This window comes from Amphibalanus amphitrite, unplaced genomic scaffold, assembly GCF_019059575.1.
Source record: "Amphibalanus amphitrite isolate SeventyFive unplaced genomic scaffold, NRLGWU_Aamphi_draft 000101F_arrow, whole genome shotgun sequence".
Taxonomy (NCBI): Eukaryota; Metazoa; Arthropoda; class Thecostraca; order Balanomorpha; family Balanidae; genus Amphibalanus; species Amphibalanus amphitrite.
In genome coordinates this window covers 485415-513024 of record NW_024881596.1, presented here as the reverse complement: position 1 = coordinate 513024, position 27610 = coordinate 485415, and the positions used below count along the sequence as shown (strand labels likewise).

At 52.0% G+C, this 27610-nt stretch overlaps 4 protein-coding genes across 9 annotated transcripts in view; 3 read left to right on the top strand and 1 right to left on the bottom strand.

Moving 5' to 3' along the window:
* LOC122380565 (UDP-xylose and UDP-N-acetylglucosamine transporter-like) overlaps nucleotides 1-9050 on the top strand; it is a 36065-nt gene extending 27015 nt beyond the window's left edge. For all 5 annotated transcript variants that reach the window (XM_043363818.1, XM_043363819.1, XM_043363820.1 and 2 more), the window contains exon 8: nucleotides 3999-9050. In XM_043363818.1, the coding sequence (XP_043219753.1) occupies nucleotides 3999-4251 (253 nt within the window). In that variant the 3' untranslated portion in view covers nucleotides 4252-9050. The remainder of the gene's footprint in view (nucleotides 1-3998) is intronic.
* LOC122380566 (sulfotransferase family cytosolic 1B member 1-like) lies at nucleotides 138-3556 on the top strand. Of its 2 annotated transcripts, none has more exons than XM_043363822.1 (2): nucleotides 138-289; nucleotides 2120-3556. In XM_043363822.1, exon 2 carries the CDS (start codon nucleotides 2136-2138, stop codon nucleotides 3156-3158), a length of 1023 nt encoding a protein of 340 aa, XP_043219757.1. In that variant the 5' UTR covers nucleotides 138-289; nucleotides 2120-2135; the 3' UTR covers nucleotides 3159-3556. The 2 variants fall into 2 exon arrangements, with proteins under 2 accessions (XP_043219757.1, XP_043219758.1); XM_043363823.1 differs by having other exon boundaries at nucleotides 199-289; nucleotides 2124-3556.
* A 607-nt stretch (nucleotides 9051-9657) lies between the features above and the next one.
* Nucleotides 9658-19022, top strand: LOC122380563 (ubiquitin-protein ligase E3A-like). Its single transcript, XM_043363814.1, has 8 exons — nucleotides 9658-11289; nucleotides 12444-12653; nucleotides 12962-13106; nucleotides 13869-14080; nucleotides 14510-14677; nucleotides 16030-16185; nucleotides 16734-16948; nucleotides 17882-19022. The coding sequence occupies exons 1-8, from the start codon at nucleotides 10414-10416 to the stop codon at nucleotides 18000-18002; spliced, it is 2103 nt and encodes a 700-aa protein (XP_043219749.1). The 5' UTR covers nucleotides 9658-10413; the 3' UTR covers nucleotides 18003-19022.
* The window catches only part of LOC122380562 (SWI/SNF-related matrix-associated actin-dependent regulator of chromatin subfamily A member 5-like), a 23458-nt gene continuing 14735 nt past the window's right edge, over nucleotides 18888-27610 (bottom strand). The window contains exons 16-17 of the mRNA XM_043363813.1: nucleotides 21106-21418; nucleotides 18888-19642 (exon numbers count right to left, since the gene is read on the bottom strand). Coding sequence (XP_043219748.1) covers nucleotides 19399-19642; nucleotides 21106-21418 — 557 coding nt within the window. The 3' untranslated portion in view covers nucleotides 18888-19398. The remainder of the gene's footprint in view (nucleotides 19643-21105; nucleotides 21419-27610) is intronic.

Below are 27610 nucleotides of genomic sequence, written 5' to 3'. Positions count from 1 at the left end.
CAGCTGTGAACTGTTACCTGAGGCTTCAATAAAGAAATGTCCCGTCTCCATACCCAATCACATTCCATATCCAGCTCATATCGATGTGGGCAGCCACTCTGTAAAAGCCGCAGCGGCCGGCCGGGTGAAAGGGAAAGTGCCGTGCCCCGCGGCGGTCTCCGTCGCCAGGCGTGACCGCCGGAGCGGCGCAGCGGGGCGCGGGCCCGGTTCTGAGCGCTGGCGCAGGGTTCCCGGTGTTCAGTGCAGAGAGAGGCAGCGGCTGGTTGGGGCGCCACGGCGGAAGGAATACGTGAGTGGAATTGTTGTTAGATAGACGGGGAAGACGGGACAGTGTTACCATTCGCTGGTGTTTTCTGTCGGCCGGCTATAGCAGTGTGTGCCATAGGCCGTGATGTGAGGACCGGTTATGTGCCCGAACGCGACCCGAGTTTTTTTTTTTTCCTCTGTGGGCTATGCGTTTTAGGCGCGATTCTGGACGGAGGGTGATTGTTAGTGATTGAGATTGATCAGTTCTCGAGGCAGATTCAAAAGATGAGTTTTTATCATCTGTATTTACGATTAGCAATGCATTTTATGGAGTAATCGGTACAGTTTTTGTTTGAGGGTTTGTAATTATTTATACCACAGGATTGCCACATTATCATTGCCACATAATTTGCAATAAATGGGGCACTAGCCATCAACAGCATAAGCTACCTGCAGGTCCATTGAGATCACGTGAGTCGGCACCGTACAGGGTGTCCCATAAGTTCGTTCTCACATTATATTTGCATGTGAAACAGAGTACATTGCGGTTTGATATACTTGTGACCCCTCAATGTGCTCCCCATTTAATAGACAAACACATGAACACATGCTGCGGCATGCCAACCGGCATGTTTGGCTGCATAGCAGGCTTAAAGTTAACCCAGACTGACTTGACATGCGCCGTGAGCTCCTCGAGGCTGGAACAGCGCTACGCTTCGACGAGCCTAATTTTCAGCATAACCAACAAATTTTTATGAAATTTTGATCCGATGAGGTGCCTGGCATGTGGTCTTGCCACAAACGCCTGTCACAGTCTCCTTGCACCGCTTTTAAGCTTGGCTTGACCTGTGCACTGATGCACTGTCTTGCCTGAAGATGGGCCTACGACCTCTCGGATGCCATTTTCTCCTCTATAAATGTGTTCATACTCGCGGTTCGAGTTCAGCTTGAGGGTTGAAACTCCTCCTAGATGTTCTTGGAAAAACATTATGCTTCCCAAAGCTGTTTCTGGGACACCAATCGCAACCTGGTCAGCGTCTGGACGCCTATAACCCCACAATACCGTGACCTTGGCCTTTCGCATAGGAACATAACGGGACGAAACGGAGGCCTCCTCCTTCGCCCTTATGGGGTTGTTTTCGGGTTTGGACGGGTGTTTCATCTCGAACGTGGACTAGTTAGTCCAGATGACCTGGTTGATGTCCTCAGCCCTTTAGTTTTTTTAGCCTCAGGCATAACGAAACTCATGTTTGGCCATTTTAAGACGTTTTTGACTGTTTTGAGCCCTCCGGTAAGCAAAGCTTAAGTCACCTTGAGTTATGTATCCCGAAAGAACACTCTTAGACAGCTGGTAATCCATCCTGAAAAGTCTGCTTACCAACTTTCTAACCCTTTGACCTTTTTGATGGCCACTTTGGCGCCACACAGTTTTGGCCACATGGCTCACTCCTGAGAGCTGACAAAAAAAGAGGATAAACTTACAATGATTGACTCCCGACAAATCATCGGTGTCACTTGCTGACTGTGCGTCCAGTTAGCGATGGACATTGTCTACAGACTGGTAGGCCTCAATCACCCTCAATCGTCGCGAATGGTCACGTGCTGACTAAATACCGAGACGTACCCGTATTGGAGACCTCTATGTTGCGGCGTTAGCCGTCTGTGTAGGAAACGGGCTCTCTAGCAAAAATTATTTTGTCTACAGAAATTAGTTATTGTGGAGCATATTTCTACCAGCCATGGCAACCACGTAAGCTCAGTAACGAACCAACTTCAGCGTGCCTTTAAGCAAGAGAGCCTAAAAACGTAAAATTTAGGTGAGAACGAACTTATGGGACACCCTGTATGTGCCGATCAATGGCTTCTTCCACAGATAGCGGGCTGATAACATGGCCGGACAACACGAGTACCCGTTCAAGTTACGGAAGCTGGACGAGGCCACCAACCAGCGGATCGCCACCGCCTTCCGCAGCTACCCGAATGGCTTCCAGTCTGCCAACCACTTCGGCTTCAAGCTGAGCGGCACGGCCACGGAGGAGCAGCTGAAGGCCGCCTACAACTACCCGCTGGATCCGCGCGACATCTGGCTCGTCTCGCCGCCCAAGAACGGCAACACCTGGGCACAGGAGATGATATGGCTGCTGGCCAACGACCTCGACTACAAGGGCGCCGCGCAGCCGCTCATGCCCAACAGGTGGAACTTCCTCGACTTCCCGCTCATCAATGATGCTGACTGGGAAAAGGGCTTTTTCGGAAACCTCATGGCGACCAAGCCCGAGGCCCTGGAAGGCGCAGCACCCATGTCTGGGGACCCTAATCGGCCTTCGCCGAAGTTCGTCAAATCTCATCTACCTCTCTCGATGAACAACCCTGACCTGCTCGACACGTGCAAAACATTCTACGTGGCGCGCAATCCCAAAGACGCCTGTCTGTCTTTCTTCAAGCACTGTCGTCTCTGGAAGAACCACGATTTCGTCGAGGACTTGGAATCGTTTGCCGAGCTGTACATGGCCGGGAATATATTTGAGACGCCGGTGGTTCCCTGCATCGTCGAGGCGTGGAACCTGCGGCACCACCCGAACATCTGCATGATCTTCTACGAGGAGCTCCAACGTGATCTGCCTGGTCAGCTCCGCAGGATCGCTCAGTTCCTCGGCAAGTCGTATTCGGACGCGGAACTGGAGAAACTTGCTCAGCACTTGCACATTGATAGTTTCCGGAAGAACCCGTACGTGAACATGACGGAGGGTCTCGCGAAGGAGATGTGCAATCAAGGCGAGGGTTCGTTCATCAGGAAGGGCGTGGTTGGTGACTGGAACAACCACTTCTCCCCGGAGCTGAGCGCAAAGTTCGATGCTTGGCTTGAGAAGCAGCTGTTGGGAACCGACCTGAAGTTTGTCACAAAGCTGTGAGAGTTTGCATAGTTTCTGGTGTGAAATCGAAAATCAAATGTTTCATAAATGATGCTCTTACGTTTTTCAAGGAGAGCTGAAACCCACATTGTATTGTGCTGTTGTTTGGTGAATGAAAATTGAGTGAAATGGTGCTTGGTGGCTGGTGGCTTGCTATTGTTTCGTTGCTTGTTGCTTCATGCCGCTTCCACAGTCCAATGGACATGTGTGTCACTTGCCGTAGCGGGTCATGCCGAAATATACCTCCGATTCAATGCCGTTGCGAATGAATCGTATCGCAGCGTCTCTTGCATTCCCTGCTTAATTTGTTGTGCGTCACGTTCCTTATATTCAGAGAATCTGAATGATGTTGTTTACGCCTGCACTCGGTACAAAATACACCTAACTACGATGGATAACCACTTTTAGCTGCTTGGAACAGCTAGCATTGCGAGACAGTGTTTGACGAACACGTACTTCTTGCCTTGAAACTTCTTACTGAGTGTGAACATGTAAGAAACTTCATTTAAACGTCGTTTTTTCCTGCATCGTCAATAGAAATGTAGGACTTTAATTAAGCTTATTTGTGAATATACTTCCTTTAAATCTGAAGGTAGGTAATAGTATTTCAATTTCAAAAATACATGCAGGTTTCTCAATTGTGTGTGTGTGTGTGTGTTTTTTTTTTTACTAATTTCCTGGCTACATTTTGAAATGGACGCCATATAGCCTCTTTGCTGGTGCGCTCTCAAACACCAAAGTATCATCATCATTACTGTATTTTGAAATAATCATAGATACTTTCTTGCCCGTCTTTGCCCACGCGTCTGTGTTAGTTTCCTTAACCGCGCCATCTCTCAGATACATCTGCATCAGTTCGGTGTTCCACTTGACGGAGTCGTGCACCTCACTGACGGTCACCCTGGTCATCACGCTGAGGAAGTTCATCAGCCTCATCTTCTCCATCTGGTACTTCTCCAACCCGTTCCACCGCGAACACTGGATCGGATCGCTGCTCGTCTTCGCCGGCACGCTGGTCTTCACAGACCCGTTCAAGCTGCTCACACCCGCGCCCGCTCCTGCCGCCCAGAAGGTCAAGGCCAAGGCACAGTGAGCGGAGGTTCGCTTCCCGCCTGTCTGGGTGACCTCCGGTGTGGTAAGTCCCCTTTCCCGCCGCTGGCGATGGGGAAACGCTCCTCCTGAGTCGCCGCACACTGGCGGGAGTTAGGTATCATTCGACGTAGGCATAACTCTCCTTGCGGCGGGGTAGCCGTTTACCGGCACCGGTCACCCTCCGCTTGCGCGGTGGCCGGGTCGGTTCCGGCCCCCTGCTGTGACGTTTCGTGTCCGCGCTATTTCGCTGCTGCGGACGGCGACCGCGCCCTGCCGGCCGTTGTCGCTGTTTGGCAGAGAGCCTGGCCCACCGCTGCCGATTGCGCCATGGTAATAGCCGCTCTGATGCGCCGCTGAACCGACCGGCGGCGAACCGTGAATGCGAGCGGAGGGTAGTGGGACTGCGCGACTGTTGTCAGCGACCTGTCTCAGACCGTCGCTGGGGCATGTGATTCGTGGTAATACCAAATGACTGTGGTATGCTGTTATGTCGTGGCTTTTGTGTAATGTTAGGCATGTTGCGTTACGCCAGCTCATCAATCATTTTCATTTGCATCACATGTGACAGTTAATTTGTTTCAGGGATAGATTAAAAATGGCACTGCGCCTGCTTTTTAAGCTCATTATTTATATGCTTGGCCAAAGAAGGACATTCCGCATTATTCTGAAAGCACTTGAAAATATTGAATTGTTGGAAGTCACATAGAACACAGCAGAATAGAACACAGCACAAGACGCATAGCACTAAGAACAATATTTTACCCAACATGCTTTTGGTCGACCATGTGACAGTTTTCCTCCTGCTTTCCACCTTGTTGTTACTAATGCTTATGTTGTTACTTATGTAACTGTGCGTCTATCGGTCAGATGTTGTAATAGCTGATTGTTTCCTCTCAAAGTTTCCGGAGATGGAGCTGGTATTCAGCTGTGATGTAGGTGAGATGAATGTTCTCGTGCTCGGCGGATTTCATGTTTTCATGTTTCTAATTAGCTGTTTATAAGGCCAGCCTTTTTGTCCAAACTTCTCTATTTATATTTCATTTTCAGTAAAAATTCGATACGTGAACTACTATTACACTACCACGGATCACATAACGGATCGGCAACTCCCCCCGCGACCTGTCTCCCCTGCCACCTGGTGGGCATTTAGGTGAACTATCTTCACTAAGGAAGCGGCCGGCCTCGTGCGTGTTGAGGGCGTCGTGTCGGAGCTAATCAAGTGATTTTTCTGCGGAACATGGTTTCTCAGCTAGCTCAGAAGATACCTATGGTATAAATGAGAATGGCAAGAATCGTTAGAGACAGGTTAAGTATTTGAGATCGTATCCTTTGTCATGAAAATCGTTGTTTTCATACCCACGTGGGCGACCTAGCGTCCATCGCTAAATTGGTAATTTTCCGATCGCTGTCATCTCTTACATATATTTCATGAGTACATTTTTGATAAATATTCATCTGCCGATTAAATTAAATCTATCACTTTCACAAATATCCTACTTGCATAAAGTATAAACCCACGCCGGGCCGGTACACGGTACCAACCGCGCCGGGCCGAGGGTGTATGAAACCCCGCCCCCTCCCCCCTAACTCGGCTTCTGGGCCACGTAGCCACACGGGGTAAGCGGCATTCCAAAGAGCGTAAAAATAATGGCGGAAATACTTCGGTCATTTTTTTAGGTCAGATCAAAGGTCGGGTCACCAGAGGTCATTAAAGGCAAATTTTGTCTATTTCAACAATTTTCGAAACATCCGACGCATAACTTGGGAACCAACAGAACTACTGAGGCGCGGAAAAGCGCATTCGATAGCTCTTTCACAGGTCCTTCTGAGTTTTATTCACAGATTTAACCTCAGGTCAACGGTTTTAGCGTCCAGAGAGCAAAATCTCCAAAAATAGCCGTGTTTACGAAAAACGTTTTTTTCGGTAATATCTTTTGACTCAAACGAGCCACGACATTACTTTTGCCAGCATCGTGTTCCTCTCGTCGAGACGCGTCGAATGAACTATAGGTTGACCTTGAAAGGTCATTTTGAAAATCTTACGTCAGGTCAAGGTCATGACCTGACCGGAAAGGGTCATTCTGCATCAGGCGCGGATACAAGGGGGGGGCCATGGGGGCCATGGCCCCCCCCCTTGGCCGATTTTTTTTCAAAAATAAAATAAAAAGTTAAAAAGTTAAAAAGCTGAAAAGGGGGCCTCCTGAAAATAAAGTGGCCGAAATCCGATGAGTTTTTTTTTTAACCTACCCACTTCGTTATTTCTTAGAAGACTAGCTGAGAAGACTTCTTTGTTAGAAGATTGGTAAAGCTTTTCATAACTTGGAGGTCTCTTATACTCACAGAGATGACCACTTTTACAGGGCCTCCTAACCTGCACAGAGGGCCTCCAAGCCTGCACAGATGTTGAGATGTTGCCTGAACAGCTAGATAAGCTCAATAGACGCAGTTTTTTTTTTGGGGGGGGGCCCAACAAGTGGGAAGATGGGGCCTCCAACAGGTGGGATTATGGGGGGGCCTCCTGGTTTCTAATGGCCCCTCCCTTGGAGATTTTCTGGATCCGCCCCTGTTCTGCATATCAGTCGATCCGTATCGTCGAGCTGAACACATCTGACGTGTTTTCATCGCTCTAGCACGTCTCTATCAAAAGTTATAGTAAAAAACTGCTGGTGACCGTTTTTATTCCACTGTTTACATACATGTAACCCGATGTTTGAGGGTGTTAAGGATGACCCGCCCAGACCAAATGAGACGCCTTTCAATTTGCTCTTATTGAATTATTATTAGTATTACACATATTATTATGCATATAGAGAGAGAGAGTATTGAGTATGCGGCAATATATAGGGTGCAAAATGACCTGACCTGGCTCTAAGCCACAGATATTTTGAGATGTCTGATGTAACACGTGGCTAAACCAGCCTCGGGGCCAAAGCTATACGAGCACTGTTTAGCAGCACGCTGCTACCCAGTACCTAGCATCATCAGGTATGGGTGCCTCCGTTCCTATGGAAACGTAAGCAAACTTCACAATGTTGCCAACGTCTTAATGGAAACCGGCTAAGTGTCAATACCTTGTAGCGGCGGGGAGGGTCGTATCGTGAAACAGGGGCCGAGATCCACCTATAGTCACGTTAATGGCCAGCTCGTTGGATTTGCTCCGATGTTATCTACTCCAACTGGTAGCCTGTGACCATCGAGATAGGAACAGGGGATGAACTCGTACTATGGGCAGACGGATGAGGAAAGGTGGCTTCGTGTACGGCCAAAAACGACGTTAAAGTTGCGAGGACGTGCTTCTTGCTCATACAACTCAAGCATGACTAGAAACATTTGTATCATTATGCATGCTCCAGCTGATTAGGGAATAAAGTATGTAACATTTTCATGTTATGGTAACATTCCAGCTGTTAGAGAGACTCTGTAATTTAATCCGTTCACAACCTTTGATTGTTTTTGTTTTGTTGGGTTAGGCCCTTTCGGTCCATTGAGACCATTGCAGAGCCGGAAGGATTATAGGAATTGGGGGAAACATTGGTATGGACAGGCACCCTAGAGAGTCACCGGGGCTGAGCCCGTCCCAATGGACAGGACGACCAGCCCCCCAAGCACTCTCTGCACCCGGCTACGGGTGTGCTCCCTAAGGGAGCAGTGGTGCGCTTCAAGGGAGCAGCCCGCATGAGATAAAGTTGCCTGTCCAGTCCGGATCGAGAGTTGCTGCGTGGAGAAGAAGGATTTGAACTTGATCTGAACATCCTGAGGATGGAAACGACGGACGGGTGTTGCGTTCACACCCGTTTCCCCGTGCCTTTTAACACTGGTTGCGGCGGGCGGCCGGCTCCCCTCCTTAGTGAAGATATCCGCGCCGCTAGATGGCAGCCCGCTCCGCGGGTACACCGATAACAATGGGAAGTGGGGAGAGTTGCCGATCCGTTAGGTGATCCGTGACACTACCTTCTAAAAGTTCTTCGTCACTTTATCTTCTGTCTCCGTTCGATGGATTTCGAGAGCGCTCTAGCCGCCTCTATTCGCCCAGGCTCGAAATGCTCTCTTAGAATATTCGTCCTGAGTTTGTCATCGCTGATCGCTCAGCCAGTCTGATGTGTATTTGTTAACGCACATTCTTCCATTGTGGTTGTGGTCACAAGAAGCGCAGTGTTTTACCGTCACAAATATGGCATTAGAGCAATTTGCAATGTCCTTGTTATTCGAGCGGGTATGAAAGCTATCTATTTTCCTGAATCGTATTTTTCATGCGAAGGGATTTTCTTCGTTTCCCATACCTGCTACATTGCATGATTAAATCGAGACATCCAGGCATTTAAACGGCACGTGCACTGTATCACACTTTTTAAAGTTTAATGCAATGCTTTAATATTACCAGCCGTGTGGTTCAAGGGGTGTGGTTAAACACGTTGAACCACACGGCTGCTGACGTCACTATCATATAGTTGCGAGCTTTTTGGCAGGTATGGGAAACACCTTCCAGCCCTAAGGCCGGGAATTCAATAAATGTCACCTCGCTTTTTTAGCAAAATCACCTCGGGCCTAACGGCCCTCGGAGTTTTCGCTAAAAAACCTCGGTGACATTTATTGAATCATCCCGGCCCCGGGCAGGAATATATTAAGAAGTGCATTGCTTCGCTTGTAAATCATGAATTTATTTTTTAGGGCCATTGGGATCAGTCCCGAAAATCCACGGTGCGATTGCGATATATGTGCCCTTTGCTCAATGTATCATGACCCTTTTTGTTAGCTTCCTTGTTATCCGCATTAATTAGCTCAATAAATTCTGAAAATGTGTTATCTCTGTTTACGGCTACTTTTCACTTGATCATTGTCATGCTAATCGGGTCATGTTGGTGGTTTCCTAGCCTGTTCATTACAGTTTAGTATGGAGGGGAAATCGGAAGTGTAGGTGGCGTCCTATCCCTTACCTTTGCAGGGTCGCAAACCTACTCTGGATAATGTATAAATGGGTAAAGTTGGCTGATTCTGTCCAACACATTCTCTGTTCATTAACTGGTCTGACAGCAACACCCTCGTTATGGGCTCGAACATTCAACTGAGATCGACTTTCGATGGCCGGTTATCTAACACCTGCTGATCATCAATTGAAGATAGCGATTAATCCAATCAGCTAATAGTGATCCAATTCGCTAATGGTTGAAGCTAAGCACTGTTCTGTGTTTTATTTATCCTGGCAGACGTCGCGAAATAATCAAATTATCCCTGATCTGGGCGACAGTTTGCCGGCTGAATTTCTGTCCCGTTCCGTCCGGCCCGGTTCGGTGCCAGCGCACGTGACCGGCCACATGCGTCAGTCGGCTCAGCCGTGGCCGCTTCTGGCGGCGGCTCTCAGCGGCGGCCACTGGCCGACACCGGATACGGTGGAAATCGGCAGAAAATCAGCAAGATTCAGCTCCTCTGATCGCGCCCCGGCGCGTGGCAGACATTTCATCAGGGGTGAGATTCGCCGGCGCGTGTCCCGCTGTGCCGATCGGAACTATTTCCATCCTGTCGTCGGTCGGTTGCTTGGTCGGGGAGCGGCGGTCGAACCATCTCCGGCGCTCGGCCCGGCCCGTGGAGATGCGGCCTCTGCACCTGCCCGAGTCGGGCCGCCTCTGCCGCTGCCCCTCCCTCTGGAGCCCGGGGGGCGGCGCGTCACGCTGGCCCCCAGCCAGACCTTTGTGTCAGCGACTCCGCTCTGGGTTCGGCGTCATCCGGCCGCCGACGCTGGTTCGTCGCTCGTCGGCGCCGACGGCTGCTTTGTCGGCCACAGTGGCGGTGGTGTGGTGGCACGGAGAGGAGCGGTCGGCAGCGGCGTCTGAGCCACGTCACGTCCCGCTACGTCACGTCTCGGAGGCACAGAGGCGCGGCCCGAGCTCCAGGGAAGCTTACTGCGACGTGTGGAGTTGGCAGAGAGCAGCGCCGCGGGTTGTCGAGGCCTGAGACGCAGTGAGCCTTCGGACTGGTAACTGGAGCCTGTGCGTCGTTGGATGAGAGAACAAGAAGAGGCCACCTGTAGCAAACAATAGTGAGCATTGTTCTGGTGTTTCAGTGTCGTGTAGCAGCTGTAAGAGACAGCCGTGTGTGTTTCGGTGCGCTGTGACTCGCCTACCTTGTAGGTATTTCCGTCCGGTGTTCGGCGCAGTCAGCTGAGGCGATGCCCGGCCCGTTCCCCTTCCGCCGCCCGGCGCTAGGCCCGGCCCGGCCAGCGATGCCCTGTCGACCCGAAGAGCCGCCCTGGAGTGCCGAGCAGCTGATCCACGTGGTGGAGCGCAGCGCACGTGCCCACGATTACAGCCACGTGATTCGTGCCATCGGTCGCATCTTCTCCGACGTGCACGTGCTGAAGCGGAGTTTCCTCCGACCCCGTGGCTCGCCGATCTCGGACGGACCGGCGCCGCGGCTGGATCTCGAGGGCGTCCGTCCCGTGTTCTCCCTACTCTTCTCCACAGGCGACTCCCCGTTCACGGCGGCACTGGCGGCGGCGCTGTGTCGCCTTTCGGACGGCCTGTGCGCCAGTCTGGCGGCTCGCCAACACGGATGGCGCCGCGACCCAGCCCTCCTCCACGTTGTGGCACTGGTGCTGGAGATCCCAGCACTGGGTAGCTCCGAGTTCCTGACGCTGGCGCTGCCGGGTCTGTGTCGCGCGGCGGCGCTGCTACCGGCGGCCGCCCAGGCGCGTCTGGTTCGCCTCTGGGCTCGCTGTCCGCCGGCGCGGCTCCGTCATATGGTTCACACCCTACAGCAGCTCATCTCGGTGCGTGTGGTGGAGGCCGGCGCGCACGGCCAGGTCACAGACGATCCTGTACTGGAGGCTGCCGTCCGCCTGTTGGGGCTACTCTACCGGGCCAGCCTGAGTGGCGGCAGGCGCGACCCGCCGCCGCCGCCGGCTCCAGGCGCTGCCCCAGCTGCTGTGTCTGAAGTGGAGGTACGGCCGAGTGACTGTCGCGTGCCGCTGGTATCCTGGGAGGAGTTCCACAACGAGCCGCTCAGCGAGGCGGTGGAGTTCGACCACGACTTCCGACTGTATCAGGTTAGTAAACAAACTCACATCCGCCCTAGATAGCTACTTGTCCGTCTAGTATGTGTCGCGCCCTCTGTGTATGATGGAAGCAGCCGCCTCAGCGGTTCTCTCTACACTCCTCAACCTACTGCGTACCCGGTGAACCCCATCACCCCCAGGCTCTGTAATAAGTACAGGACAGAGTTGGCATCAACCCTCGCCCCCCCCCCCCCATATCTGCGCCAATGACAGCTCCCGCACGTCAATCTGTCTGTCATCCCCTCCCTCCCGGCTGTCGGTCAGGGCGAAGGAACCTGTCATTGCTCGACCTTGTGTGGAGACCTCGCTATGTTGTGACGTAATGACAACACATCGCTGACACGGAATGCCAGCAGAGAACAGGTCTGATGGACACATCCGGTGTCCGACTGCACCTGGGGCCGTGAATTAGTTTGCTCGTTCCGGTTTGCTCATTCGCTTATTGGTTAAATTTGCTTTGCCTGAAAACCGTCGGTAAGATAATGAAGGTCAATGGCTTGGCATGCACATTTTAAGGGCTCGCGATGATGTTGGTGAGATGCGTTCATTCCAAGTCACTATCCAGCCGCAGCATTTATACTGTTATTCTCGGGACTAAAAATAGCTCGAAGGGAGCCGTAATCGCCCGTCTTTGTCTTTCTGTTTGTCTGGGTGCACTCTGATGCAGCTGCTCTCTCCTGTCTGTCTCGATTTTTGCCGGCTCTGTGTCTGTCAGGCTCACCTGGGGTGCATCGCTCTGCCGATCTTTTTGCTTTACTTCTGTGACCTTCATTGTCTGTGCTCCTTTGCGTGCTCCCTGCAGATGTTGATTTGCATCCCTGCAAGTTCCTTCGTATGGTGCCTCTCCGACTGAACTTGTTTTACACATTTGACGATTTCCCTTAGCCTCAGTCCGAACTCTGTTCTCGACTCTCGGTTTGCACTTATGTGACCGTTACCAGGTATCCTTCGGTCTCTACTTGTTCCTTTGCATCTCCTCTCCTCTCAGTATCTGTCTCCAGCTGTCTCTCGGTCTTCTTTGAGCCTCTGACCCTGCACCCTATGAGTCGCAGACCGCTTCGGTTGTTCCATCTGATTTCCTGACCCTTCAAGGCCTATCGTGTTCTGACCTCTCCCCCCCTCCCCCCACCCGGATAATTTCACAGGAGCACCCGGATCGATTCTGCCTTCTGCGTCACCCGTTCGCGCTGACGCCTGCTGCGCGCGCACTGGCACTCTTCTACATGAGCCGGGTGCGGATGTACCGAGAGGGCCGGCAGGCGGTGCTGCGTGCCCCGTCCCTCGGTCCGGCCGCCCTGCCCCACCTGCCTCTCCGTGTCCGCAGGCAGTGGCTGGTGCAGGACGCCCTCTGCCAGGTATGTGGTTGCTGGGGGAGTCTGGGATGTTACGCAGAAAAAGACACGGTCTGTTAGTCATGCTTGAAGAACAGTCAGTGTGTTTCGAATGTGAAGATTGGAATTTCAGATTGACGCGATACTGCGCACCAGCCAGCTTAGTTTTATTGCTGCGCCTCGTTCAGCTCTATAACATATATGTTGCAAGATCAAATATCTACAAAAAGGCAACTTTTCAGCTACGGATGTGGGCTCTACTGTCAAAACCATGTAAAGTATGGCATGTGTGCTTCTCTTATTCCGTAACATTTTGTTCTATTGTTGCCCAGTTGGAGACGGTCGCCCGTGACAGCCCTGAGAGTCTGAAGAAGCAGCTGGTCGTGCAGTTTATCGGAGAACAGGGCGTCGACGAGGGCGGCCTGTCGAAGGAGTTCTTCCGGCTGATCGTCGAGAGGCTCTTCAGCGCCGAATATGGTCAGTGCACGGGTTTCGTTGGGTCTCGGAATAAGCTTGGTAGGGGACGCCCCGTGGGGTGTTATGGTGACTAGCATTATCGCGGAATCTAGCTTGGATTTTGTGTGGTAACCCAGAGCAGCTGCAAACTTGAAGCTCGTCTAGTTTGCCTGACATGTTGATTGGTCTGATGTCGAGCTTTTTGCGAGGCGGAGATTGGCTGCAGCAGCTGTCCAAACGCTGCTCTGCTTTGCTGCACTACCTGACCTAATAAATTTATGCCTGCTGAAGCTGTTTAAATTTGCCGTTCTCTTCATTAGACATGTTTTGAATGCGATAGAATGGTACCAGAGCCATTTATTTCCCGTCTGCTTTATCATCATACTCCCACAACGTGTGTGCTCTGACAGTTCAGCAGCTGTTCATACTTATGTCTCCCACTAAAGTCTGCGACCTGTCGCCCCGTCCACGAACCTCAGCTCTTGTGTCAAAATGAACAATAATAATTCATTGAATTGAACCTCAGATCTGATGCACACCGGTCCACATCTCCCCACTGGGTGTACCCTCGGCCCACTTCTGCTCGTCTGCTCTGAACCCGAGAACTCGTAATCATCTTGTCTTCATCCACACACGCACGTTCAATGCGCACTCAATTCGATGCGTTTTCCATCCGTCGAGCTCTGCATCTAGTATCTACCCACCTGTTACATCCTTCCAGGTCTCTTCATTTGTTCTGCACCTCCTCTCCATACCTTCTCACTCTGTTCTCCACCCTTCCAGGTCTGTTCACGTACAGCGAGGAGACGCGCTGCCACTGGTTCCGGCCCGGCGGCGGTCCTCCAGAGAGAGACGCCCAGTACTCCCTGGCCGGTCTCATACTGGGTCTGGCCATCTACAACAGCGTTACACTGGACGTGCGACTGCCAGCGGTGGCGTATAGGAAGCTGGCCGGCCGGCGGGGCGCTCTGGAGGATTTGGAACAGCTCAGTCCGGTGAGAGGGGAGGGCAGAGCGATAGATGTAGAGGGGATGTCAGGTGGAGAGGGCAAGGTGTGAGGTGAAGTAGTAAGCTCGAAGGAGACTGAATAGATAAAGTGATTATTATATGATAATGGAGGCTCTCACCGAACGTGTATTTGTTTATCCGCACCGTCGTTTGTCAATGCTATTTTGGTTTCCCGTGCTGTTTGTTTTGCTAGACTATTAAGTGGGCCAGACGTCAGCACACAACGGCGCCTTTCATTGGACTAACGACCGTCATGAGCAGACCCGTGCGTAGGATAACTCAAGATTCCTATAGATAGGATAACCTTGCGTCTGCGGACGTCCTGTGTCCGGCTGTCTTATCAGCCTCCTAATACGCCTCCCGTTCACAGACGTTGAACCGGAGTCTCTAATACCTAATACGTCTCCCGTTCACAGACGTTGCACCGGAGTCTGTCGGCCATGTTGGAGTACACCGGGAACGACCTGGAGGAGGTGTTTGTACAGACCTTCCAGGTCGGGTACACAGACGGCACCGGAGCCCAGCGTAGCTACGAGCTGGTCCCGGGCGGACGGCATCACACCGTTGGACGACACAACGTGAGGGTTAGTAGAGGGAACAGTCAGTGACCGAGGCCGGGTCTGGGTTCTCACTCATCACCGCCCCCGCCGCAGTCGCCAGGGATTCACTGACGAGATGTCTGGACGGGGGATAGCCGAGCGGGGGCGAGGGTGGGTGCCAAACAAAATACCGACACCACGTGGAGGGGGCTGTGGGAGTCAGAATGTGATTCACGCGGACAAGGTCGGAATGGCTGGCATGGGACGGGCGGCTTCCGTCGTCCGCGGCATTTTAGGAAGTGATCGGTCCATCTCAGAAATGAGTCATTGGATGGGAGGAATCGGATAATGGGTTCTGGAATGGTCGGGTTGGCGACTGTGTTTGTATGAGACTTGTTACGGAGCGAGCGAAGCGAGCGGAGTCTCATACTGAATTAAGGGAAAATCCTGAGTATGAGCGGCCGGCCGGCCGGCCGGCCGTGGGGACGCTCTTCAAAAGCTAATATCTTAGGAACGGGACATCCGATTGACAAGCGGTCTTCTTTACTGAATGTCACTTGGACGTAAAAGTTCTGTGGTGTGATGGCCACCATGCGTTCTTGCCAACCACCGCACGTGGCGCGTGGTAAAGTTGGACATTTTTTAAGAACCCCCAAAATTGCAACCTCAATAACGGCACAACGGCTGGGCCGATTGAATTGAAACTCGGTACACAGTTAGGTCTCCATCAGATAATTCATCTGCATGTGTTAAGGTTGGGGTGCTGCTGCACGTGCGCACGTGCAGGGGTCGTTTCCAGATCTCGAGAACGGCTGGACCGATGGCGCTCAAATTTGGTACACGGTTAGGGACCAGTTAGTAGGGTGCCGTGCACAAGTCAGTTGGGACCCATTTTGCACGTGCGCACGTGCAGGGTGCCGCTTCCAGATCTCGAGAACGGCTGAGCCGATTGTGCTCAAATTTGGCACATCGCTAGAGAGCGGTTAGTAGGGTGCCGTGCACAAGTCAGTTGGAGGTACCCCCTCGAAATTTCGCACGTGCAAGGCCCACCCTTTCGCTCGCTCCGTTAGTCGCCCCATAAGGCGTTATACTGGTGATTCAGCGACGCTTTAGTACCAAACATTGCCCAGATGGATGATTGAGGACTGCAGACCCTGATGACATCAACATAGCTCTACCTTGCCTGTTTATAAGTGACTTATCTATCGACACTGTAAAATAGGTTTCAAAGTAACGATTTCGAATCTGTAGTATCCACGGATCAGGGCGTTCATGTAAAATATTTATTTGCTCATATTCCATGCTTGGTCTGTAGCATCATTTCACATCTATTTACTGCTTGCTCGCAACTTATAATTTGTCTTTGACCTGAGCTGACCTGACCTACTCCACCACAGGACTTCGCTGATCGTTACGCCGACTTTCTGCTGAACAAGTCTGTGCGTCGCGCGTTCCGTGCGTTCCGGAGAGGATTTCAACTGGTGACAGACGAGACGCCACTCTGGTCCCTGTTCAGGGCTGAGGAGGCGGAACTGCTCCTCTGCGGCAGCCAGGTACGGTCGGGCGGCCACCTCTGCTCCGCCTGAGGTTCTAGCGTTCGGTTAGAGATGGTTCTAAATTTAGACGAACAGTGGAGGCTCCATGTGATGGCAGAGGATGCATGGCTGTTGGTTTAGTAATGTCCCGGGAGATGTGGCTCCTATCGTCAGGGTGAGCTGTCAGCAGCCAGAAAACAAAAATAAACGCTAGTTTGTGCGTATTTCTCGCGAATTTATAGCGGTAGTTTGCGGGATAACCTTGACCGAGAATTTCCCTCATGTCAGCGCCCAGTGGGATATTCTTGACCTAGTTTGTGGAGTATTTGGACCAGGAAGATTGATTAGGAACACGAATGTGACGCACCCCTTCTCTCTTCCTCTATCCCTCCTTCACCTCCTCCCTTCCTCTTCCTCCTCCAAAGGGTCTTGTGTCATTTGTTAAAGAAATACATCAGACTTCGATCCATTACTTGCCCTGTTTGTCCCGTACTTGTCTATTACTGTGTTACTTCTCACATGCTGTCGCTAATCATCTCACCAACCTACACTCTTCCCCTCCCTAGGAGTACGACTTCTCTCAGCTGGAAGCAGCAGCCGAGTACGACGGCTACACGCGCGATACGCCGGTGGTGCGCCACTTTTGGCGCGTGGTGCGCCAGCTGACTGAGGAGCAGCGGCGTCGATTACTGGAGTTTATCACTGGCTCGGACCGGGCCCCGGTCGGTGGCCTGAGGCAGCTGCGACTGGTGGTCACCCGGCAGGGACCTGACTCGGATAGGTGAGAGATGGGATGACGGGAGGAGGGGTGGACGTGACTAGGGAGTGGTGTTGACTGTTGACCACACCGCACACCTCCGAAATCTTGACTGGGAGGAGAGGGGATGGGTGCTGGCGGATCAAATGCTGTACTTAGAAACACATACGCGGAGCAGTGCGAGCTTCAGAGATGGATGAGCTCCAAAAGTTAAAAATAATTTTATTACCACAAGAAAAGAAAAGCTGTCGTTCATTCACACGATTTCATTAAAAAGCTGCCATTCGAACTCGATCCCGTTCGGTTCTGTTTAGACAAATTAACCGGCGAGTCCACGGGCATGACAGATGTCTGCTGAAGCTCCTAAAAAGGGACTCTGTAGCCTGTAGGTTACATAAAAACCTGGAACGCGGATAAAAACACCGTCGGTATTTTGGCTCTCGCTGTAACCATTTACCTGTCAGGTTGACGGAGCGACATGGCAAAATAAACAAACGCCGGGTAAAGTTGGCTCGTTTTTGGCTAGTTTTGACTGCCCGCCTGTCACAGAAGGCAGCTGATCAGTCACATGGTAGCGAGTTACGTCAGCCTGAAATGTTGTTATGGAGAGAGCTACTCGCTGATGCGTAGAAGTCCTCTGCAAGTTGCTACATGGAGGGATAACTTTAGACGAAAGCACGGCAGCTATTTCATGACTGTTGACTGAGTCGTATTTGATGAGGCGTTGAAGCACCGGTTGCATCTTTGACGCTGTTCCGAACGTAGTGTCATGCGGCGAGCAGCTGCAGTGGATAGGCGCAGTTATCGCAATTATCAGAATGTCTCTTAATGTCCATTATCAACAAGTATTCGTAAGACCACAGATTAGGTATTTTCAATCGTATGGTTGTGCTGGATCGGCTTGCGATCCCGATCCCCTTTATCATCTGACGAACTGGCCATGCTCTTTCTTCACAGGCTACCTTCCGCACACACGTGTTTCAACGTCCTGCTGCTGCCCGAGTACCGCTCCATCTCCAAACTGCGCCGAATGCTCCTAAAGGCCATCGACTACTCTCAGGGCTTCGGGCTGGTGTAGTTAGTCGACCGTGTAGCTGCCGGTCAACCAACAAACGCTGCAGATGCCTCAATTACTCGTGCCTTTGAAAGCGTCATTGCTGGGTCTGTGATGAGTTTGATGAAGATCCAGACAGAAACGTGAAGTGAATCCCCGATACTGGAGCTTGTTGAACTGTAGGAGTCGTGTCGTAATAGTCCAGTAATATTGCCCGATTGTTGTTCAATTCACACTTCACAGGCATTCGCAGCGTTTCGATGGTACCTACCAGTGAAAATTATGCCTTGTTAACTACCGGCTACCCGCGGTCCGCGTCTCCGAGCCGGATCTAGGTATCTAAGCTTATTTGCTATTGATTGGTAACGTTTCAACGTTTAGCCCCAATGCGAAAATGTGCCTTCGATCATAACCCAAGTCATTGCTTATATATGCCGTCCCTGTGGATGTGTAGCGGCTGTCTTGCCCCGTTTGATGAATCTCATAGTCATATCCAACAAACTTTTAGTAATTCAACTTTTGTGCTAGACGTTACCGAAAAAAAATCGAGCAAATTAATTCTGGCCGACGCCATCCTCTTGACAAACATTTGGTGTTTATCAGCCATTTTGCCTTTTTTACGTCCACAATCTATCATGGGTATGTTATAGTTAGAATGTGTGATATTGTTTAATCCAATGCGTATCAGTCTGTGACTCTGTTCTCGCGCATTTGTGCAAATACTCGCGTCTTGTCTGTATTATTAAACCAGTTAAATGTGTTATGCATGACGCCCCTCGGCTGTGTAGCAAGTTTAGTTTTTACAGACACATTTTGTATGCATGTCTTTATCTTATATACGAAGCGTATTTTAATTTCACTCCGCGCGTACTCCCGAGTGTTGTACGAGTTTAGTTATAGAGACGGTCGTGTGTTCTGGACAGCATGTATTGTCATCTCCGTCTCTCGGCCCGGGCGGTCCGACAGCCCAAAGTCTGCCGATGAGAGGAGGCAAGACGAGCGAGACAGGCATGAGTGTGACACTAAAATACATATGAGACCAGGGCTGACGGTGAGCGAGCGACCGCGCGGCGGGAGGCAGCAGACAGGTCACGGCGGAGACGCGGGGCGGACAGAGGTCACGACGGGTCACGATAGACACAGCGCCCCACGGACGGGGAAATCCACAGCGAGACACAGCGGAGTCACGGTCACGATACACGGTCACGGAGACAATCACCGTCCCTCCCGACACACACCGCCTATAGAGGACAACACGGGTCAATTTTGGCTGTCTGCCAATCAGCAGTGACTGCGAAGATGAGCGATTTACACCCCGCCACACCGTGCTCTCCGGACCGGCGCGGTCGGGCAGCGCTCACCGGAATGTCTAAGCTAGGCTGACGTGCCGCGGCGGCCGCTCCTGGGACGGCGACTGCGCTCAGACCCGACCCTTCTTCCTGCCCTTGGCGGCTGCCTTGCTGTCTGGTGTGCCGGGCGGCTCCTTGCGTTTCTCCGCGCGGCCGCTCGACTTGGGCCGGCGAGCCTTTTTGTCGGTACGCTCGCGCTCCTCGAGCTCTTGGTTCTCGCGCTCGATGAGGGTGATGAGGGTGTTGCAGCGACGCTGCAGTTCCATAGCCGTGCGAGATTTGATGAACCAGTCGAACCGGAACTGGGGTGCCGTCCTGCGAGCGGACAGAGCGAGAGATTAGTTTCCACCGGACCAGGGACTGAATGGAGGGAGGAGAGGGAGGACAATCGTACACAACTGAAATCCTAACCGCTCAACACTTCCCTCAACACAATAGACGGCGTATTGGTAAATCCCAACACTCAGCAAACAGTGACTTAACCCTCGCCCATGTAGGGGGGGGGGGTTGGTGCAACCCCCCCCCCTGAGGTTTTTCGGAAATAGTGCAAAAACGGCGGCGCGCAGCGCCGCCAAATTTTGGGTACCTTATGGGGCAAACCTTGCGCATCTTTTGATAAAAAAAAAATTGACCGGGTCATGTCAGGTCACGGAGTTATGACGTCACAAAGGGAACAGCCTCCGGCCGGATTTTCACAAACTGAGTGCCAACGCCCGAGGTTTTCTGCCGGTGGTACGGACATCGGTTGATGGATCCTGATGAAACTTCCCATGCATGTTGGGGCAAGTATTGGCTATCATATGGTATAAGAAACTTGACCGGGTTAGGTCAGGTCACGGAGCTATGACGTCACAAGAGGAACAGCGTCCGGTACTATTTTTGAAAAGCGCCCGAACCACTATTTTGCTAATTCTTGTCACCTCAATGGGAATATGCAGCAATATTAGCTTCTATAGGGAGCAAATGGACCTTCCAAATCCAAAAATACAATCAGATTTCAAAAATTTAAATTTTGATTTTTCGAATTTCTGCCACCGACTGTGACCTTGCCGACTTCCGGCGCTCCCAACGCGCCATTTTTAGAGCTAGGGAAACGAAATACATACCAAACGATAGAGAATTGATCAAGGAATACGATAGTGAAGGTTTCAAATCGATATCTCCCACCATTTTGCCGCAATCGCCGCGGAAAGTTGAAAAAGTCTATGTTTCCGAAAATTTGACCTTTGACCGGTCAAAAGTAGGTCAAATGTTGACCTAGGACCAAAAAATATACCACCAATCGCGAGATCTCGGCGAGAGCAATCCGTTGGTCTTTTCCGCTAAGCTCTACGACGCTCCGTTTTCAAACGCCAAGGGGGGGGGTCGCACCAACCCCCCCCCCCCCTGCATGGGCGAAGGTGGCAGATCGCCGTTTACGGGCGAGGGTTAATGAGCGTGGGCGTGAAGATCAGTTTCATTTGGCACGCTATCAGACATGACGTCAACGTCTACCGCCCGACCGCCGCCCACCGAAGAAACAGGCACAGCAACTGGAAATATCCGCCTTGAGAGAAACACGATATCGTTCCGGGGTCTATGGCCTCGGCCCACCCACGCTGCGGGCCTGACGGCGGGACCCGAATGTCTGTGAAATTAGACCCTCGCTTTCGTCTACTAATTTTCTTTCCTTGCGTCTGTTTGCGTCTGTTTAAACAGCTGCTAACACAGTGACCTATTAGGTCGTTCACCCTTTCGCCCCAGATGCCCCACCCGTCCCGTTTATCCTGCATCCTTACCTAACGGCAGCCCGCAGCTCCTCATACACATTCTCCTTGTCAAAGCCGAGCTTGTGCAGCATGCACACCAGGAACCTATCCTCCTCCTCTGTGTAGTTTTTGCCCTTGTTGGTGCCGTACGAGATACGCATCTGGTGGAAGGGCGCCCGGTAGCGCGCCATCTTGGCGTCCAGAGCCTTCTTGATGCCGGCGCGCCGCTGGATCTTGGCCTCGCCTCGCTCGATCTGCGCCATGATCTTCTCCACGTCCTGCAGCTCATTGCAGCGCTCCCAGAAGACGGACGAGTATTCCAGCACCTCCTCTGGCGTCTTGCCTGAATACAGACGGGGCAGGACGAGAGTGGGAGCGGTTAGCGTACAAAGTGTTTCGCAGATTGATTGGTAACAGATGTTGACATGAACGCTACCTTTTCATTACTCATTTAACGACGCAATTTATTCGAACTCGCTGATGTTAAAAACTAGGCAGGAACAAGGCAAGCATTTATATCGAAATAAGCTATTGCGGACGCAATATTAGACGCTCAATCATTCGTCTTGACATGTATTTTAAGTTAGACTGACGCGTAAATAAAACAAATTAATAACTAACAAAAAACATCCTGAAAACAGCCAAAACAGATGAAAGTATTTTTGCGTCTGACCTTAAAAAAGGTCAAAACGTATAAATTATGCTCCGCGAGAAAAGCCACGTGAAATAGCACATTCTGTTCAGAAGAAACTAAAAATGTTTAGGGCACTTTCAGAGGAACAGAACTGAAATTATCGCCTGGAACTAAAATAACGTTTAAAGCACTGACAAAAATATGTGAATTCGTAACATCCCGGCCTCTCTAGACCAACGCGTCTAGAACATCACAACGATTCACATATCACACGTCGCACGATATATTTACAGCCTCGACAGCATCTCGAGGCGTTAGAAGTGCCACGTCGATTGATGGCCCTGTCAGTCTCACATTCTCAGCTTTCGCTAGCTTTGCCCTCAGCATCATCTTTGCACCACCATCAGTCTGGTACAGGCCTCTTCAAGACGTTCAGGACAGCCAGCTTCCTCACGGACCGGTGCAGCCTTCCGTGAGCGGTTTTGATGATGGCGGAGCGCACGATGCCGTCTCCACCCACGTAGACCCTCTCCACGATTCCTCGTGGCCAGAGTCCTCTGGGATGCCGATGATCGACGATGATGACGACATCCCCCACCTTGACGCTGCTAACCTCCCTTCTCCACTTGGTACGTTTTGCCAGTGTCGGAAGGTACTCGCGTACCCATCTTTTCCAGAAGTGATCAGCCAGCCGCTGAGCCTGCTGCCACCGCTTTCTTAGACACTTCACGTGGCCATTGATTCCCACCGGGTACGACGGGGTGGCTCTTCCAATAAGGAAGTGATAAGGGGTCAAAACATCTTCGTCGTATGGATCCACTGGAACATGGAATAGTGGTGTTGAATTCATCACCTCTACCTCGCAGAGAAGTGTCGCGAGGACTTCATACCTCGGCTTCTGCTGATTCAGCAAAGCACTCAGGGTCTGCTTCACTGTCCGGATGTGCCTTTCCCACACTCCTCCGGCTTCTGGATCACCAGGTGGATTGAAGCGCCACTTGATGCCTTCAATGCCCAACTTCTCCTTCATCGTTTTCTGGTCAATACTTCGGAGAGCTGCGTCCAGTTCTTTGCTTGCTCCCTTAAAGTTTGTGCCATTGTCTGACCACATCTCCTTTACGTTGCCGCGTCTGGCCTGGAAACGAGATATAACCAGGAGGGCGCTGTCTGTGTCGAGCCGATCCGCGAGTTCGAGATGAACGGCCCTTGTAGCGAAGCATCGAAATATAACTCCCCACAGCTTCATAGTGGTCCGTCCTTGGACAGCGTGTAGAGGACCAAAATAGTCCATACCAGTTGCCAAAAAGGCACCTCCTAGCATTGAGACCCTCGGCGTCGGCAGCGGAGCCATCTTGGGTTGGCATGGCTGAACTTTGCGGTTCTGACAAGTCTGGCACCTTGCGGCCACTTTTCGAATTTCTCGAGCGGCTTGAGGCACCCAGCACCTCTGTCGGAGCTCCACCAACACCGCGTCATGTGCTCTGTGACCCATTTTTTCATGCAGATGCTGTATCAGAAGTTGTGTATACGGGTGGTCACGAGGCAGGATCGGTGGATACCGAGCTGTGTTATCGATGTGAGGGCAGCGCTTCGTTCGAGTGTCGAAGCAGATCAGTCCGTCCTTCAGCACCGGAGAGAAGCCGTTCAAGGCGCTCGTGCTTGGTAACGGCACGCCTCTCTGCATGTCCTGTAAATCAGAGGCGTACTTCTCCCTCTGGACCAGCTTCATCCACATCGTCTCAGCTTCGCTGAACTCGGCGGCTTCTTCTCGCTTACGTTTCAAGGCGATGTTTCTCCAGCGCAGGATCACCGCAACAGTGCGGACGGCGACTGACCAGCGTGAAAAACGCGCTGGGTCTGGCATGGCCTGTCGAACGTCTGTGCTTGTTTTGGCAGATGACGCACACACCAGTTTCGTTTCTGGGTCGTTCCGCAGCGTCTCTGCGACTGATGTCGTGCTGTCCCAAAGCCACTCCTCTTCCGGGGTACGGAGGAAATCGGGGCCAGACATCCATGGACCATTTCCTCGAAGATCTTCGAGGGCGTGGCCTCGTGAACCGCCGTCTGCAGCGTTTAGCTCTGACGGCACATAGCGCCACTGGTCAGGGCTGGTCGACTCACGAATTTCAGTGACTCTGTTTGCGACGAACACGTGATATCGGCGGTCGTCTGCTTTAATCCATGCCAGGACGTTTCTGGAATCTGACCAGAGAGTGGTTTTTGTCACTTTTAGTCGAGTTTCCAGCTTCACGGTCTCTGCTAGTCTTGTTGCCAAAACGGCGGCCTGTAGCTCTAGCCGAGGGATCGTGAGCGTCTTTGCCGGAGCTACACGCGACCTCGCGGCCACGAAGCTGACTCTGAAATGATTCTCCTGTATCCACCGATAGTAGAGTACAGCACAAAATCCCTTTTGGCTGGCGTCGCAAAAAACATGCACTTCAACGCTGTCGATGCCGGCCTCATGATCAAACATGTGTCTTGGGATTCGGATCTGGTTGATTTGTTCGAGCTCTCGCGTCCAATCTTGATACGGTTTCTCCCACTGGTCGGGAATCGGAGTGTCCCAGCCAAGCTCCTGCTTCCACAGCTGTTGCAGCAGAACCCGCACAGTGAGTAGCCACCCGGACAGGAAACCGAGAGGATCGAAGACGGACATGACATGAGAGAGCACTGTCCGTTTTGTGACTGTTTCTGGTGCCGGCTTGGCCTTGTAGATGATTTCATCAGTTTCTGGGGTCCATATTATTCCCAAGGCCCGTTGTGCCATGCTTTTATCGCCGAGACTGACGTCTCCGGAGGCACGAAGCACAGGTTGGAGAGCTTCAAGAACCTCTGATGAATTTGATGCCCACGGTCCGAGCTCGAAGCCTCCACATCTGAGGGTAGATGTGAGGTCCCGGATGAGGGCTGACGCCTTCTCGCTGGTCTCAGCGCCAGTGATAACGTCATCGACGTAGGTGTCATGGAGGATGGCGGCTACAACATCATGGTTATCTTTGCCAAACAGTTGACCCGTCTTTCGAAAGCAGTACCCAGCCGTACTGGGGGACGACTTGGACCCGAAGATGACCGTATTCGATTCATACGTATCGAATGGTCCTTCACGACGTCGACCGCGCCAGAGAAAACGAAGACTGGCTCGGTCTGACGGCTCCACCTGAATTTGGCTGAACATTGCGACCACGTCCGAAGTGATTCCGATTGGCTTTTCTCGCCAGCGAAGGAGAATGCCAGGAATCGAATTGAAGTAGTCCGGTCCTCGCATGAGAAAGTCATTTAGACATTTGCCGTGGCTTCTAGCTGCGGCGTCCAGCACAAGTCTGACCTTGTTAGGCTTGTTTGCGTTGGTCACCGCAAGAAGCGGTAGGTACCACGTGTTCGGTGGCTCTTGCGCTGCTTCTTCTGTCGACAGTTTTCGTATGTGACCATCGCTTTCCATTTTGTCGATGCGCTCGTAGCACATCTTAGCAAACGTCGGCTGCCCTTCGACTTCGTTTTTTGCAGAGCGATCCAGCTTGCGTTCGAAAGATATCGCTCTTTTCTCCGCCATTTTCCGGCTCTCAGGAAGCGTTTCAGCACCATTCTTTCGAAGCAGTGGTGCCGTCCAACGGATTCCGTCGTGGTGCACTTCTTTGTCCAGGATCTGCTCGGCTGCCTGATCTTCTGGACTGTACGCATCGTTCCGCTGAAACTTACAGCCAAATGATTCTGTCGTCCATGTAGACTTCACTAGATCATCTAGTTCGCGGCTCACTCCTTCACGGATGAACTGCACTGACTGGCGTGACACATCAGTGGCCGTCACGACTCGACCGGTGACGGTCCAGCCCAGCTCAGTTCTCTGCAGGATGGGTCCATTCTTGGTCGTTCTCAACAGCTCCCGCGTCGAGATCAGTTCAGCATTATCGAGTCCGATCAAGATCTGGGGCTCTTCATCGATGTCAGGTAAGTTCAGCTGTTTCACCAGATGAAACTTTCTCTCCATGGTTTTCATCGGCACAGGATTTTTGTCCAGTTCCAGAGTCGAGATGACAAAGACATCATTCAACTGATGAATTTTGCCAGTTTTCACGTTTCCGACTTTGACGTCAACTAGCATTGCTTCCTGATCTGAAATGCCTGACATCGTTTTCATTCTGAGGCACTGCTGTCGTCCCTGGCACCCTATCTCGTCTGCCAGAGCCTGAGACATCAGAGTGACGGAGCTGCCCTCGTCGAGGTATGCGACACAGCGTCTCGTTTTGCTGGGTCCTGTTACGTCGATTGTGACAGTTTTCATCATGGTCGCGTACTTGCGTCCATCAGACAAAACTCCGACCATCTGAGCTTTGCCGGCAGCCGGTCGATGAAGAAGACGGTGATGCTCATCCTGACATCCTTCGATTCCGCAGGACTGCATCCGATGACAAGCCGTAGTCTTGTGTTCCGTGCTGAGACACCGTAGACAGCACTCGTTTGCCTTTGTCCACCGCCACCTCTCTTCAACACTCAGTCCACGGAATGAGTCGCACCGCGCAATCCAGTGCGGTTTGCTGCAGTAGAAGCAAGAGAGATTGCAGTCAGTCGTTTTGCGTGCGCGCTGCTCTCGCTTCTTCTGCGGATCATCCACTTTAGATGTGGCGTAGCTCCTCTGTCGAGAAGCCTTTTCAGGTCGCTGTGTTTTTGGCGCTCCAAATTGTCGGTCTTTCAAGTGAGAGTTTATGTACTCGTACAGCAGCCGGCAGGTGAGTGGGTGTCCTGCTTCTATCTGGGCACGAGCGAAGGCACCCCATCCCAGCTGACTCTCTTGAGGGAGTTTTTCGACGAGAGTGGACAGAGTGCTGTAATTGTCCAGCTCAGACTCGTAGCCGACCGCCTCTAAAATCGATAATGTGTTGTATATGTCGGCACAGAACTGACTTAAATCTCTCACATCGTTGCTGCGCACCTTCGGACGATTCATCACCTTTTCAGTTACAGCGTGCGTGATCAAGAACGGATTACCGAAGCGGCTCTCCAGCACGTGTAGGATCCGACTAAGAGAGCCTCCCGAGAGGAGCGTCCCGTGCACGGCCTCAAATGCCTCTCCTCGGAGTCTCTCGCGCAGATGTTGCGTGATCTGGAGGTCTGTGAAGTTGCCGCTATCACGGGCTTCGTTCACCTGCATCTTGAAAAACGGATATCTCTCAGCACGGCCGTCGAAGGCGAGAATATCCATCTTTGGAGGCCTGCTGATCGTCACGTGCGTCGGAGCAGTGACCACGGGAGCAGCTGTAGGTGATTGCTGATTCGTACAAGCGAGCTGTTCAGTTTGACATTGCTCCAGCTCGGCATCGTTTTGTTCACGCTCAGGACGAGGCGGGACAAGCGCCGCCGGTAGATGAGCTGGTTGAGGCGACTCGAGGTCAGTTCGCGTGGCACGTTCCTGACGGGCCTGACCCAGCTCCTTCTCCGCGAGGGTAGCCAGCTCGAGCTCGCTGCACGCTCTGTGCAGCTCTAGAGCGCGCGCGGCTTCTTCACTGCGCCTCTGTAGCTCATGTTCTTGACGCAGGCGCTCCACACGGAGTGCCGCAGCTCTAGCGGAGAGCACAGAGCAACGAGAGGTTGCTGACACGCTGGTGATCGCTGAAGTTGTTTCGCTTGCGCGATCTTCATCGTCAGTTATTCTCTGATGGATGTTTTCCATCGTAGGCAGATCCACTATGCCATCTTCGTAGCGTTTCGGAGGCCGTCTGGTTCTGTGGCTCCGTCTCGGGGTAGGAACCGGCGTTCGAGTTGCCATAACAAATCTACAAATACGTATCCAATCGGACCGCAGTGACGATACTTCACTTACGTTACGTTATGAATGCGTCTTTCATGTTCGACCATGTTTCAGTTTATGTTAGCATTGTAACGATTCGATTACGTTAACCAATGCAC

Coding starts and splice junctions, on each gene's coding strand:
- LOC122380566 (XM_043363822.1), top strand. CDS start 2,136: ATGGCCGGACAACACGAGTACCCGTTCAAGTTACGGAAGCTGGACGAG.
- LOC122380563 (XM_043363814.1), top strand. CDS start 10,414: ATGCCCGGCCCGTTCCCCTTCCGCCGCCCGGCGCTAGGCCCGGCCCGG. Junction 11,290..12,443: donor ACGACTTCCGACTGTATCAG/GTTAGTAAACAA, acceptor ATAATTTCACAG/GAGCACCCGGATCGATTCTG. Junction 16,949..17,881: donor CAGGGACCTGACTCGGATAG/GTGAGAGATGGG, acceptor CTTTCTTCACAG/GCTACCTTCCGCACACACGT.